The sequence below is a fragment of the Opisthocomus hoazin genome, chromosome 7 (assembly GCF_030867145.1).
Source record: "Opisthocomus hoazin isolate bOpiHoa1 chromosome 7, bOpiHoa1.hap1, whole genome shotgun sequence".
Taxonomy (NCBI): domain Eukaryota; kingdom Metazoa; phylum Chordata; class Aves; order Opisthocomiformes; family Opisthocomidae; genus Opisthocomus; species Opisthocomus hoazin.
Genome location: NC_134420.1, coordinates 71,631,240 through 71,645,585, shown reverse-complemented (window position 1 = coordinate 71,645,585; position 14,346 = coordinate 71,631,240). Strand labels below are relative to the sequence as shown.

Below are 14,346 nucleotides of genomic sequence, written 5' to 3'. Positions count from 1 at the left end.
CAGGCCGCTCCTCAAGCCATGAGCTCCTATCAGCCAGCACCGAAACCAAACCCTTGCCGGTTCAGTCAGCGGGGTTTGTAACCCGGCTGTAAATAATCTAGTGGTTTGTCCTTTGCTTTGCGAGCTCGCCGACGGCCCGAGCCCGGGGGAGCTGCCTCTGACAGGAGCCCTGGCACGAGCCCTGAGGAGCGGAGCCGCGGGGGGGGACTCCTGAGGCGGCTCGGCTGGGCCGCTCTCCGTGCCAGACACCGTGCTGCACGGCCACACGCACCTATAGAGCCGTATAGAGCCGTATAGACACTTACAGACAAACACGGGCACGGCCTTCGGACGCGGGGCGGGCGGGCCCGCACGACGCCCAGCGCTCGGCCGGCCGTTCCCGCCTGCGGCAACGCGCATGCGCGCCGCTCGGCCCGCGGGCTCCCTCCGCGGCGGCAGGGGGCGCTGCGGAGAGCGCGGGCGCGCGCGGGGGGCGGGGCGGGGCGGGCGCGCGGCCCTGCCCCCGGCGGCCATGGCCCTTCCCGGCATTCCCTATGAGCGGCGGCTGCTCATCATGGCGGACCCGAGAGACAAGGCGCTGCAGGACTACCGCAAGAAGCTGCTGGAGCACAAGGAGATCGACGGCCGCCTCAAGGAGTGTGAGCGCCCAGACGGGGGGTGGGAGGGCCGCTCTCCGCCGAGGGATCGCCGCCGCCCAGCGATCCGGGGAGCCCTGAGGGGAGCCCGGCGACAGCCGCGCCGCTGCCCCGAGCTTCGTCATGGGCCTGACCGGGCCCCACGGGGCAGCGCCGGCGGGCCGGGCTGAGGGGAGGGCGGGCGGGCGGGGGCCGGGCCTGGGCCCCGGCGGTCGCGGCGGCCGCGGGCAGCGCCGTGGCTGTTCCCCTTTCCCCTGGGGAGAGCCCCGCGGGGCAGCCCGGGCCCCCGCCTTGCGCTGGGGCGGGCGGGAGGGTCAGGCCCTGCCGCCTCCGCGCCCAGCCGGGCCGTTCTTCCTCGACCGCTTCCCCCGTGGGGTTTTTCTGCCAGCTTTTTATCTCCCTGTCGCAAACGGCCGCTGTTACATCGCTCTGGCGGTAGCATGTGGCCGCCGTATGAAAGTCAGTGCTCTACAGAGGCATTGGTAACTTTAAATTTGGGCTTTCTGAAGGTTTTTAGACGCTTTCCGCAGAATGTTTTCACTCATGGGAGAGGCCGCTGCGTTGAGGGTGTGCAGGCTGCGGGGTTGCTGAGCAGGGCTCCGCTCTGCTTGGGGAAGGTGACGCTGCGGGTGCGGAGCTCCCACCGCTGCTCTTCCGCTGGAAAACGGCCTGCTCCCCAGTTCACGGGGGATCGACAGCAAAACCCTGTGTGTCTTTCCTCTTCTAGTAAGAGAACAGCTGAAAGAGCTCACCAAGCAATATGAAAAATCAGAAAACGACCTCAAGGCCTTGCAGAGTGTTGGGCAGGTACGTAAGAGAAACGAGGTCGTACATCCCGTGGTGGTGGCTGACGGTGAACTTGCTGGGAAGTAGCGTTTAAGTCCATTTTTTGTGTCGAGAAAGAGTAAGTGGGAATGGTACAGCTAACAGAAACAGGTGCCTTACCGTCAGGAACAGACACACCAAGCATACAGGTTAGAGAGGTTTTCTGTGCTTGTCCTGGCTGACAGAGATGTGCTAAAGAAATAGAAGTGCTGGCAAACAGCGTGAAGCGGGAGAAAGAATTTCAATGTCCCAAGACATGTTAAATGTTGTTTTGCAATGGTAAGTCATCTGTAGGCTAATAGTGCGTTTATTCTTTTTCAGATTGTTGGTGAGGTTCTCAAACAGCTCACGGAAGAGAAATGTAAGTACGCTGGACTGCTGCATCCTTTGAAATCTTGACAATAAGCTTTTGTAGTTAAAATCTAGCTGAAGATTTGGGGGAGTAAAGAATTAGAGTATTGGTGATCTGAGTGTTGGCAGAAAAATATAATAGGTAGTTCAGAAGCATAATTCAGATCGGTAAATCAAGTAAATTTCTTTTTTTTTTCTTTGATCTTCTCTCTCCAGTCATTGTGAAGGCTACAAATGGACCAAGATATGTTGTTGGCTGTCGTCGTCAGGTAGCTGATCTGTGTGAATATTTGTTAGAAGTTTGCTTTGGTCTTGAATATTAGCCTTGCTTTTCATAAGCTGGGTCCTTGGTGGGATGAAGCATTTTCTTCTTTGAGGTGTATATGACTATTTTATGCTGTTATCCACTTGCCCTCTCCCTTCGTAGCTGGTAGGAGCGTAACTTGCTAGTAAAGACAAAGCAGTCCAAAATGTTCCTGGACCCTTGCACGTGTTCTGTTCTTTTCATTGGGTGAAACTCTGGCTTTCTGCCTGATTTTGAACTCTCTGAAAATTAATCATCGCTATGAAAATTAATCAACTATCTAAGGTCTCCCTTGCTCTGTTGTGAACACAGCATATGACCTTTGCTATCATAGTGCTGAGCTTTAGATTTAATGTTGTTTAACTATATATCTTTATGTATTGTTTTCTAATGCTTTTACACTCCAGTAAATAATTATGGTAGGCAGGGCTGCTGCTCTAAATGTTCTGAGGGATTTTTATTTGTCCTTAATGATCTTAAAAAAAGCCTTGTCACTTCTGGTCTATGAGACAACAGCTTTTTTAGCTACACCAGCTTCTGTAGAAGTCAGACACTTTAATACAGAACCTTGCTTATAGCTTGATCCATCTCCTGCTGTAGTCAGCAAGAACCACTTAGGTACTCTTTGCTTTTTATTTTTTTACAGAAGTATAAGGAGTGTAGTGCAGATGTGGTTTAAAAACTGCTTGTTGGTTAGCTGAGCACTGAATGTGACCCACTTACAGTAATTAAAACCCGTGGATTGGCTGTTCCCTACCAAAGCTGCCTGTTAGGTAGGAACCACCATACTCAGTGAAAGTGTTCTGCGACTGCGGAGCCGTCGGGAGAGCAAAACCGAATCTTTAGTTAGATTTTATTACACTTATGCCTAACTTTTAAAAATGAAGCAAAGAAGAATATGCATGAAATGTGAGACTGTAGGAGATCTCTGAAAAGAGAAAAGCGATGCCTGGGAAGGATCATGTATCCTGAGAAGGCAGCAGCGTTTTACTTAGTTGTTTTAATGCACAAGTAAGTGTGAGGTCTTTTAATAGCTGTGACCTCTCGGTGCATCTTGAACTGATTTCTTCATGGTGGATAAAGGTAACTCCTGTTGAGCTTTTAACACATCATGATCGTAGTGTGTTCTCCTGTATTATGGAAATTGTGGTAAGTAGAAATTCTTTCCGTAAAAGGGGCACAAGTGTAGTATTGATGTTGGAGGTGGCTTTTCTTTCTCTTTCTGAAGAGAAACCGATGTTCATTACAGATTTTTGAACTCTTACTCATTCTATGTAAAGAAAGAAAATGTGTTTGCAAGACTGACATGCAAATGCTTTGCGTACCCAGAATCTCTGGATTATCTTGAGGTTTGCACGTGGAAGTTAAACTGAAGAACTCCAACATACAGAAGTTAACCAACTCTGTTTAGATTATTGATCCTGAATGGTGCTGTGGTGGCTGTAGGAGCTGAGAGGCAACAAGCAAGTGGCAGAGCGGGGAGCCTCCTGTACTTTGAAGGATTTAAGAAGAGGGGGGGAGGGGGGTGTCTACCTGTCAGGAGTTCCTGATGAAGGCCCACAATTAACAATACTTAGCAGTAAGCAGTGAGCAAAATTCTGCTTGAGGGTAGGAAGGCTCTGCAGAGGGATCTGGACAGGCTGGATCAATGGGCCCAGGCCAACTCCATGAGGTTCAACAAGGCCAAGTGCTGGGTCCTGCCCTTGGGTCACAACAACCCCAGGCAGCGCTGCAGGCTTGGGAAGGAGTGGCTGGAGAGCTGCCCGGCGGAAAAGGACCTGGGGGTGCTGGTCGACAGCCGGCTGACCATGAGCCAGCAGTGTGCCCAGGTGGCCAAGAAGGCCAACGGCATCCTGGCTTGGATCAGGAATGGTGTGGCCAGCAGGAGCAGGGAGGGGATCGTGCCCCTGGACTCGGCACTGGTGAGGCTGCACCTCGAGTGCTGTGTTCAGCATTGGGCCCCTCACTCCAAGAAGGACATTGAGGGGCTGGAGCGTGTCCAGAGAAAGGCAGCGAGGCTGGGGAGGGGTCTGGAGATCAAGTCTGATGAGGAGCGGCTGAGGGAGCTGGGGCTGTTCAGTCTGGAGAAGAGGAGGCTGAGGGGGTACCTTCTCGCTCTCTACAGCTCCCTGAAAGGAGGTTGGAGTGAGGTGGGTGTTGGTCTCTTCTCCCAGGTAACCAGTGATAGGACGAGAGGCAATGGCCTCAAGTTGTGTCAGGGGAGGTTTAGATTGGATATCGGGAAAAATTTCATTACTGAAAGAGTGGTCAGGCATTGGACCAGGCTGCCCAGGGCAGTGGTGGAGTCCCCATCCCTGGCGTTTAAAAAACATGTCGACGTGGCATCTGGGGACATGGTTTAGCAGGCATGGTGGTGTTGGATGGATGGTTGGACTTGATCTTAGAGGTCTTTTCCAACCTATGATTCTTGCAGTAAATATTCTCCTATGGTGTTGACACTGTTAATGATTTGTGTATGTCTCAGTAAGGGTAGACCTGTTACAGAATCACAGAATGGCAGGGGTTGGAAGGGACCTCTGGGGGTCACCCAGTCCAACCCTCCTGCCTAAGCAGGGTCACCTACAGTAGGTTGTAGAGGACCTTGTCCAGGTGGGGCTGGAATATCTCCAGAGAAGGAGACTCCACAACCTCCCTGGGCAGCCTGGGCCAGGGCTCCATCACCCTCAGAGGGAAGAAGTTCTTCCTCGTGTTCAGACGGAACTTCCTCTGCCTCAGTTTGTGCCCATTGCCCCTTGTCCTGTTGCTGGGCACCACTGAAAAGAGCTTGGCCCCATGTTCTCCTTTTAGACACAAACTGTTTGGGAAATGTGGGTGTTGGTAAGTGTGTTTGTTCACATAGTATATATACAGATATGCTTGACTTTCCTTGTACCAGTGTGATATATTTTTGCTTGCATAAAACAGCTGCAGGAGCTGCTAGTATTGAAAAGCTCTTGAAACACGTAATTTTAAGATTCATCCCTTTCAAGATGTTATGATGTGAACTCGCTATTTTCTTTCACCATAGTGAACGAAATGTTTTTCTGGAACATAAGTATACTCAATTCTGCTTTGGGGTGCGTGAGGTAGTTGTGAGAGGTTCTGTGTTTAAAGAAGAGATAAATGCTAAGGCATAGGTTGTGCTTGGATGAGCCTGGCGTTGCAGCATGTACTTTCAAGTTTATTCTTCAGTAAAAACACTCTTTGATCTTAAAAGATCCTTGATTGATAGCAGAAACTAAAAAACCATACCCATGATTGTTTTCAAATTGTCAAAGTATCAAGGCAGATAATTTCCCATGGAGTGTTTCACGGACTAGAAGAGCTAGTTTTTGGTCAAAGTCCTTGTGGCTGCGCTGTGCTGCTGAGGAAGGGGAGCGATGCTGTTTAGATTGAAACAAAATTACTTCCCTGTCTAAAGTGCATTTCCTGAGGAATTGAAGGTCGAGTGGTTTCTCTTTGTTTTCTTCCCCCTGTAGAAGAACTTAAATCTCTTGGGCAGTGTTGAATCTGATAGAATTTCAAGCTTTTACAGATTGCTTAAGATTAGGCAGCTGGTAATTAGGTCTTATGAGTGACCCCAGTAATGGAGGAGTGACAGCTTGATCCTGAATGCTGCTGAAGAGCCCATGTGGGCAAGGGACCTTGCTAATCCCCCAGCAGGGGTGATGGGAAGCTTCAGGCAGTGCTTGCAAGCAGTTGTCGAATTTCCTGTTGCTGTGTTGGTAAATCTCAGAATAAATAGGTTTCATAGTCTTCAAATTTAAAAAAAAATAAAAGAAAAAAGAAGAAATTAGAGTGGTGAGGTAATCTCTGTGATCGTTGTTCAAGGTTGTGTTGTGCGAGAGGTGGGACTGCTCCCCTAGACCGGGTTTCTTAGTGAGGAACGCAAGTTAGTAGTTTTAATTCCAGCAGAAATTAGCAGGTGGAACTGGAATAGAACAGCTGATGTATTTTAAAATCTCATAAAAACAGAGTAAGCAGACAAAAACTGCTGAGGCAGATGACTAGGGCATCTGAGGTAAAGGATAGCAAAAGAATAACAACAACTGGAACTGGCTGACTTTGAAGACGGGAGCATATAACTAGATACGTGAAAATATGCAAATGGTGGAGGGCTTGCAGAAAACAAGTTAGGAACATCTGATCACCCTTTCTGGCAGTCCAGAAATGGGAAAGCAATTGAGCAGAAGGGTGTCAAGTTCAGACTCAAATGGGCAGGCTGCTCTGGGTGTCCTTAAGGGAGGATTGCTTACTTGTTCTGAAACACCTGATTCTGCCCTGTGTCTAGCAGAGGGGAGGATCGGATCTCTCGCTAACCCAGTCAGATTGACAGCAGTGAAAAAAAAAATTAATCATGGTCTAGAAAATAGTATTTATTTTCAAAAGTGGCGGAGGTAAGGTAATGGCTTGCTGCTCAAGATCTCTTTCAGGGTTAAAGAAAATTCTTCCCGTGGTGTGGTTTAGATTTGCTGGTGTCCAGTTGTGACAACGAAACAGGTTCACTGGCCTAGGTCAGCTCCTAAATAGCTTCTCCCAAAAATCGTGTTCTCATGAAACAGTGGGCCAGCTTTTTCCCAGGCTAAAAGCATTCCCAGAAATGGTGGTGATGAGGATGTGGTGCTTACTAAATGATCTGCTTGGCATGTAGCTCGGTAGCCTTTTATTCTTCCTTTGTGCGATTGAGCAAAGAGTGCAAGCTACAGTGAACGTCTTGGCTAAAACCAAACATTGTTTTGGAGCGTGGTTCTAACAGAAATACCTTCTTTGTGACTAGCTTGACAAAAGTAAGCTGAAGCCGGGGACAAGAGTTGCTCTGGACATGACCACTCTAACTATTATGAGGTAGGTTTCTGCTCATCATGTAAAGGGGGAAAAATAGTGATCTAAGTAGATTACACAAAGGTTTGAATAGTCAATTCTGTAGTAGTTTGTAAATGTTTTCTGCAAAGCGATGCTTAAGTAAGAGCAATTACTTTGAGAGAAGACTTATGTGTCTATTATATATGGTTTAAAAAGAAACTGATTGTTCTTTAAAAAAAATCAGTTACAAATTGGCATTTTTAGCAGTTTTTCAAGCTTTTGTTTGGTTTAAAACTTGAAAAAGTTTGCTAGGGTTTATTCTATTTTTTCAGCAAATACACTTGTCTTGTTATAAAGGTGGGAGGAGAAGAAATCATTTTCATACTTGCTCTAAAATTTAGTTCAGTAACTTTGTAAATGTGTCTGCAGAATGATAAATGTCTGCTCGACTCTTCCAGATATTTGCCAAGGGAAGTGGATCCACTGGTTTATAATATGTCCCATGAAGATCCAGGGGATGTTTCGTATTCTGAGATTGGAGGGTTGTCGGAACAAATCAGAGAGCTGCGAGAGGTATGCAGTGTCTCAGAAACACTTATCAAATTGTGGGATGCCTTCTGAGCAAAGTTTCTCGGTGCAAAAATGTCTTGGTGCTGTTTGTCCTAAAATATCATGAGAGAGGAGGTTAAAGGATCCTATCAGATGAGTGATTTCTGTGTTTTATTAACTTAAGACTACATTTTCCTGTACTGGAAGATAACTTCAGAAGCGTTTAAATGTTTTCCAGCTTTGAGATTGTCTTTGTGGCAAACAGCAGTGTGGTTGTGGGCGCTGGTGCGCTCATACAGAAGTAACCCTGTTAGTTTGGGTCTCTGTGCGAGCCTGCCCAGGGATGCGGGTGTTTGAAGGCGAGCTCCGGCTGCTGCGAACCAGCTGACTGTAACGGAGGTCGCTTGTGCGCTGTGCGCACACCTTGCAGTAGCAGAGAGAGGTTATTCTAAACACCAAAGCCCAGTTCTCAAACTGGGTTATAAATTATCTCTACTGTTACGGGAGCTTGCATTGAGATTCAAATGAATAAAATCCCCTGAATAAGAGGATTTGAAGGACGCAAGACCCTTTAGGCTAAGGGAGTGCCAGAAAGTCAAGTGGAAGTGCGTAACTGGAATTGACAACCAACAAACCAAACTTGAATTTTGCACAAAAATGAAACTACTAGAGTGGCTCTGAGTAGTTGTATCACGACAGTAGCAGAACATGGTTTGAGCAAAGAGTGTCAAGAGAAACAAGCCACTGCTGAGCTGAAGGCTGAACAGCAAGGGCAGGATTGTGGATCGATCTGTTAGATCAACCTGATGTTTTCTTACTTAATCGTTTCTCATACAAAATGTGCTGCACAGATAAATAAGAATACAGGTATTGGGAAAATGGGCTGGTAAGTGTGCCATTAGCTTCCAGGGGTTGGTGATCTATTTTGAAACTCGGAGTGTCAGTGTGTTTGTCTGTCTCTTCACAGGTAATAGAATTGCCGCTTACAAACCCAGAATTATTCCAGCGTGTGGGAATTATACCTCCAAAAGGCTGCTTGCTCTACGGCCCCCCTGGTGAGTCTCATGAAAGGGCAATGAATGCTTGGTTGTCACTTTCAGACTGTGCCAATAGCGTTGTTTGTTTCCTTTTTTCTTCTTTTATTTTTTCTCCTTTTTTTTTTTATAGTTGCTAGCGTGCAGGGTTGGGTTACTAGTTAAACAGCTTCAATCTCTTGTCCGTCCAGGTACAGGGAAAACACTTTTGGCGAGAGCTGTTGCTAGCCAGCTTGATTGCAACTTCCTAAAGGTAGTGTAATTTTACTCTTGCCCTCATAGACGAGCACACATGCTGAATTTCTTTGCACCCTGGTCTCTTCATTCATGTGTCTTTTGCCTTTCAAAAGGTGGTGTCAAGTTCGATAGTGGACAAGTACATTGGTGAAAGTGCTCGTCTGATCAGAGAGATGTTCAATTATGCCAGAGATCATCAGCCGTGTATCATTTTCATGGATGAGATAGATGCTATTGGTAAGGCTGATGGCATGGAGGATGGCTAGGGTCTCCTTTTAATGTTGAAAGTAGCTATAAAGCCACCGTTTGTCTTCCTGAGAGTGTGCATGCATGTTTGTTCAGAAGAAACCTAACGGACAAGTGGTTCATTTTCCTCCTGGAGCTACTGCAGCTAGCTTAGAACCATACCGGTTCGTATCTGGCTTGAGTATTTTCGACTGTATGAAAAAACATTTTAAAATATGTGCATTGAACTCTTTAAACACCCTCGCTTTCCCCCATTTCAAAAGGGATACCTAATTTTATTCAGACTTAGTATTATATGGAGGTGAAAATAAAGCACTAACTTAGGAGTTTGGTATGCTGCAGGTGGTCGCCGTTTTTCTGAAGGCACCTCAGCTGATAGAGAAATTCAGAGGACTCTGATGGAGGTGAGTGTCTAAACCCCAAGTATGTACTGCACAGTGCACATTAAATAATACTACAGGTGTGAGTTGTTACACTGTGATCCGACTTGGTAGAACTCTAAGTTAAGAACCTTAAGCTAAAGGTGAACTAGATGCTGCTTTTACAAAAGACAGCTGCACGTCCGGAGAACTCAGCCATGAATTGAACTTGGAGACTAATTGAAAGAATCTTTAACATTGCTAAAATTATTTGGGCTATTTTCTCTTTTTACTGTGACTTGACTTTGCTGCTGCTTACTGCGTCTTCTGTGGAGGTTTGGAGGGCTCCCTCCTTCTTAAAGCGGGGAAAATGGAGCTTGTCTCTTAGTCCTGAAGTGTCTTGCTCTAGAAAATATTAGAACCATTACAGTTCGAGTTGTAAAAACTAGAAGGAGAAGTAGTTGTACGTCTTTGTTTCTGTACTAATTGCTCTGGTAAACCAGGTTGTGTGAAGAGAATTTTAAAAACACTGCTGACAATTAAGAATTCTGAAGCGAATGGGAAACTTCATTGGCCTGTGTTTGCAAACAGTTTCCCCGGTTTAAAGGAGCGAGTCTGGCTTACAGAATTAAATCACTGTGATCAGAGAGCAAGTACTTTGCATCTTCACAATGAAACGTCTTTGTATGTGTGTGTGGGTATTCCCAAGGCTGTTCTGCAAGTCCTGGGCTTAGTGCAATGCAATCAAAATGCGTCCACCAGCCATTGGCTCCTTTAGTACTTGCGCTGTTTTCGTTGCCGTGTTGTTTTAGCCAAGTCTTTCATGTTTGAGCTCTGCTTTGCTCAGTGTCTTTTTTTCCGGGCAAAGCATTTTCAGTGTCTCTCTGAAGCTCTCCTTTACTGCTTATAGAACATGCAGGGAGCTGTGGCCTTTCATTAGGCGGCTTGTAGCATTTTTTTCCTGATTCTTCTCTACCGCTTTTATATCTTGGTGAAAATACTTACGCAGAAAATAAGTACAATAAATCGTGCTGAGAGGGTTTTGGTTTGTTTAAAACCTTCTGTTTTTCTGTTAGCTGTTGAATCAGATGGATGGATTTGATACTCTGCACAGAGTTAAAATGATCATGGCTACTAACAGACCAGACACGCTGGATCCTGCGCTTCTGCGGCCTGGAAGACTTGATAGAAAAATCCGTGAGTTACTGCTTCACAGTGGCTGGAAGGAGGATAATATCCATATGAATTGTGGGTTTTGAGTTTTATTAAAAATGTAATTCTTTCTAGATATTGATCTACCAAATGAACAAGCCAGACTAGACATTTTGAAGATTCATGCAGGTCCTATCACTAAGCATGGTGAAATAGGTAAGTAGGAAGCTACCTGGACACCCTTCCTACTTCTGTTTGTAAAAATGTGAAGAGGGCGAGTTGTTACGATGGCTCTGCCCTTCTAATTCCTACCCTTGCGCTGGCCACGCAACTTCCCCCCTCTCAGAATTCTGCTTTTTTTTAATGCATCCTAATTGAGTTGTTACAAAGTCTCCCTTTGTAAAGGAAAACTGAATAGAAACCCCATGAGCACAGTTTTAAACTGGAAAATCAACATGATTCTCAGCAGGTAGTTTCGTGTTTCTAAAGGAATAGCTCAGTGCAGGTAAACAGCATCTTTGTTAGCCCACCAAACAAAGAAAGAGTGCTACTGCAGCAGTCTGAAAACAATAAAGAATCTTTAAAAGTCACGGTGAAACTTACTGTGGAGTTTGGAGATGGCGTAAGGAAAACCTTTTTACCTGAAACAAGGCTTGTCTTTGGTTAAGTGCTGTAGAGAGCTCTCTCCAGAGCACAAGGGGGAGAAGTACCTATCAGATAAAATGGGGAAGGTTTATTTAATGACTGTGTTACTCTAAGCTGACCAGAGTCTTAGTTTCACAGTGACACTTCAGAGCTTGCCTCAAGAAAATTGTGATTTGCCTTTAAAATGACATCAGCCGCCTTTTATTCCAGTAAGGCCCCACAGACCCTGCCTGCTTGATCCCAGCCCGTGCAGCCGGCCCCCGGCTCTTTGCTGACACGAGCTATTCCTGCAGCACGGCCTGCGTAGTGGAACTGAGCGCGTTCACCATCTGGCTGCATAAACAGCTGCGGCTCAGTAGAGGGGGTGGCTCGGGAGCAGGAATGAGCTAGGGGCGGCAGGAGGGATGAGGATTGCCTTTCTTAGCAGCAGTGTTGGCTTAAACATACAGGTGACTGTAGTCTAACGTAGAGATGGAGCTGCAAAGCAAATCATGAACCTGAGGTGAAGTGCTTCATGCTTTTCTCATCTCTGTGGGCACTGGAGTGGAGGCAGGGTAGGATCATTCCTTTACACCTTTTAGCAAGGTGAGGTGGCGTATAGGTACTAGCTACATTTTTGAACGTGATGTGGGAAGACTGTGATGCTCAGCTTTGAGATCCTGAGAGCAAGTCCAGAACTTACTGGCAAGGTGGGGTGTGAATTGCATTCAAATTTTAAGATTGCGACCTGTTCCAGGTTCCAGCATGAGATTCTCCTGCTCTAGTACTGGTGTCTGCTGAAGACTCTAAACTGCCCAATCCTTGCAGTGTTTGACATTGCTTTTTTTCTTTTTTTTACCTTCCGATTATGGGGAGACTTGTTTATAGCACAGTGTGCTACGTGGAATTAAAATAAAGTTGAAGAATTTCTAATCTCTAGGGGTTTTTTGATTCTTAAGATAAAAACTTTCAGGTCAAATGTTTTGAATTTCATACAGAAGGTAAAGTGTTTTGAAAAGTTTTGCAGAAAGTTGATGGTTTTTTTCTTTAATAAGAAGCCTTGCAAAAATCAGAACTTGCTGGAGGCTCAACAGACAGAGTGTTTTAGAAATTGATTATGGAAACTGTAACCATAGCCACTTTTTTAGTAAATATATGTGCATAAAATACCAGGCTTAATATATCAAGACATTAAATACCTGTAATAGATGCAGTTGTTATAAGCAGAAAGAGACTGAGTTATGACCACTTGAAGATAAGTTTTCTGTTTTTTTACATCACCTACATGATGATTAGAACATTGCCTTGATGTATCTTTTCTTGTATTTCATGGTGATGCTTGTAGCCACAATTTAGTAACTTTGGGATTTAATTACATAATAGGAGCTTTTGGCTGCAGTACAGTTCTGCTGTAATGAAAGGGGTAATACAGCTGATGATTTCAGTTAATTTAATTTATCAGTTTAGCGGACAGCTATCTATTTGCACTGAAAGTGTTTCTTTGTTAGCCGGAGATGTATTTTGTTGGCATCCATAATGGGAAGTGTGAATTTATTTCTAACTGGCATTCATGTTTTATGAATAGATTATGAAGCAATTGTGAAGCTTTCAGATGGCTTTAATGGAGCAGACTTGAGAAATGTCTGTACTGAAGCAGGTATTTTCTTAACTCTTAATTTTGATGTGCTAAGTCTTGGTCAATGCTAAACATCTGAGCTGTTTTCTGATACCTCTGTGAATGGATTAAAATCAGGAGGTCAAAACTGTTCTGCTGGAACACAGCTCTTGTTCACTGATGCTCGCTTTTTGTATCCCTTAAGGGCTAGATAGCTTTTACTGAATGGAAATATTAGCACCTGGGCAGTGGAAAAATGCCAAACCAGTTGCCTATTTTACAGCATGCCACGTGTGTCTGGACTGTTGAGCATAAGCAGCAGCGTGGTGATATGCACTGAAGCTTGGTGGAGCAACTTGAACAAAAATCTCTTTTCTTTTTTCCACATTTCCTTGTGATCTATACAGTCATGCAGAACTTGATTCTTTACATCATTCCTCTAAGGTTACAGACAAGTCACTTACTGGGTCTGCGGCTAAACCAGCAAGGCGTACAGATAGCCCAGCTGATCCGTGTGGATCTGCTGCCGGTTAGGAGCAGTAGCACTGCATTCCTGTGACATCGCGCCCGCCAATACCCCCTACTGTACAGAGTTGTGTGGATTTGGGCACTACCGTGTTCTAAAAGATCTCTGTAGCTCAGGTTCAGCACGATGGGAGGAAAAAACCAGCCATGCCGTTTCTGAGCTGGCCTCTGGCCGCTTGCTGGCTGAGTATCGTGACGTCTGTCATGCTGTCTCATAAGAACTAGATACGTTCCTGAAATCGCGATGGTACCCAGTTGTCTCCTTTTTGCAGAACGTGGAAGCCTCTTAGTAACTGGGTGACTGGAGAGTTAATACTGTTTTATGCTTTGTCCACATTATAAATTCATTGTATGCTTAGGGTGGGCCTACATGGGGAGACTGAGTAACACAGTAAATTGTAGTTTAAAACAAGTTATACATTTCTTAGCGATCACCTAGTTAGAAAGGGTACTCCTCTTCCCAGCATCCAAGAGTTGCCTGTGAAAGTCTACATGCAGACAGTGTAACTTGGATCCGTTTTCACCCTAATTTGAGTCAACCTTTACGTACTGTCTTCTCTGTGCTGTTGCTGCGAGGGGCTTATTCTCGCTGTTGAATTATTCTTCACAGGTATGTTTGCGATCCGTGCCGATCATGACTTTGTAGTTCAGGAAGACTTCATGAAAGCAGTTAGAAAAGTGGCTGATTCGAAGAAGCTGGAGTCCAAGCTTGACTACAAACCTGTTTAAATTAACCGTGTAATTTGTGACTGACTGCACACATCACATGGGTTTAATGTATAAAAAGAGAGAAATAATGTACCTCTTGATTATTATTGTAAGGTGTTTGTGTAACGTGTAGCTAGTAATTTGATAACACTAGTTGCAAGCTGGGTACAGAATTGTGTTTTCTGTACAACTCCGAAATACAATATTCGTTACAGCCCAGGTTAAGTAAAGTGTTCTCTTAGCAATTATGGTGTGAATTTATAAATGTGCCTGAACAGGTTAGCGGACTTTGAGAAAGTCAGTTCATTTCTGGACTCTTTTTATATCAGTACATTTCCTTCCCCCAAAACAGTTTATGAATAAAACTTGTTTAAATCTG

The 14,346-nt window shown here is 45.3% G+C and overlaps 1 protein-coding gene across 1 annotated transcript; it reads left to right on the top strand.

The window, feature by feature from the left end:
* The first annotated feature begins 498 nt into the window (after window positions 1-498).
* PSMC6 (proteasome 26S subunit, ATPase 6) lies at window positions 499-14,346 on the top strand. The gene is made up of 14 exons (XM_075427186.1): window positions 499-638; window positions 1,363-1,442; window positions 1,782-1,821; window positions 2,028-2,080; window positions 6,893-6,960; window positions 7,377-7,491; window positions 8,435-8,522; window positions 8,693-8,754; window positions 8,852-8,975; window positions 9,327-9,388; window positions 10,420-10,540; window positions 10,631-10,711; window positions 12,705-12,776; window positions 13,870-14,346. The coding sequence occupies exons 1-14, from the start codon at window positions 512-514 to the stop codon at window positions 13,986-13,988; spliced, it is 1,212 nt and encodes a 403-aa protein (XP_075283301.1). The 5' UTR covers window positions 499-511; the 3' UTR covers window positions 13,989-14,346.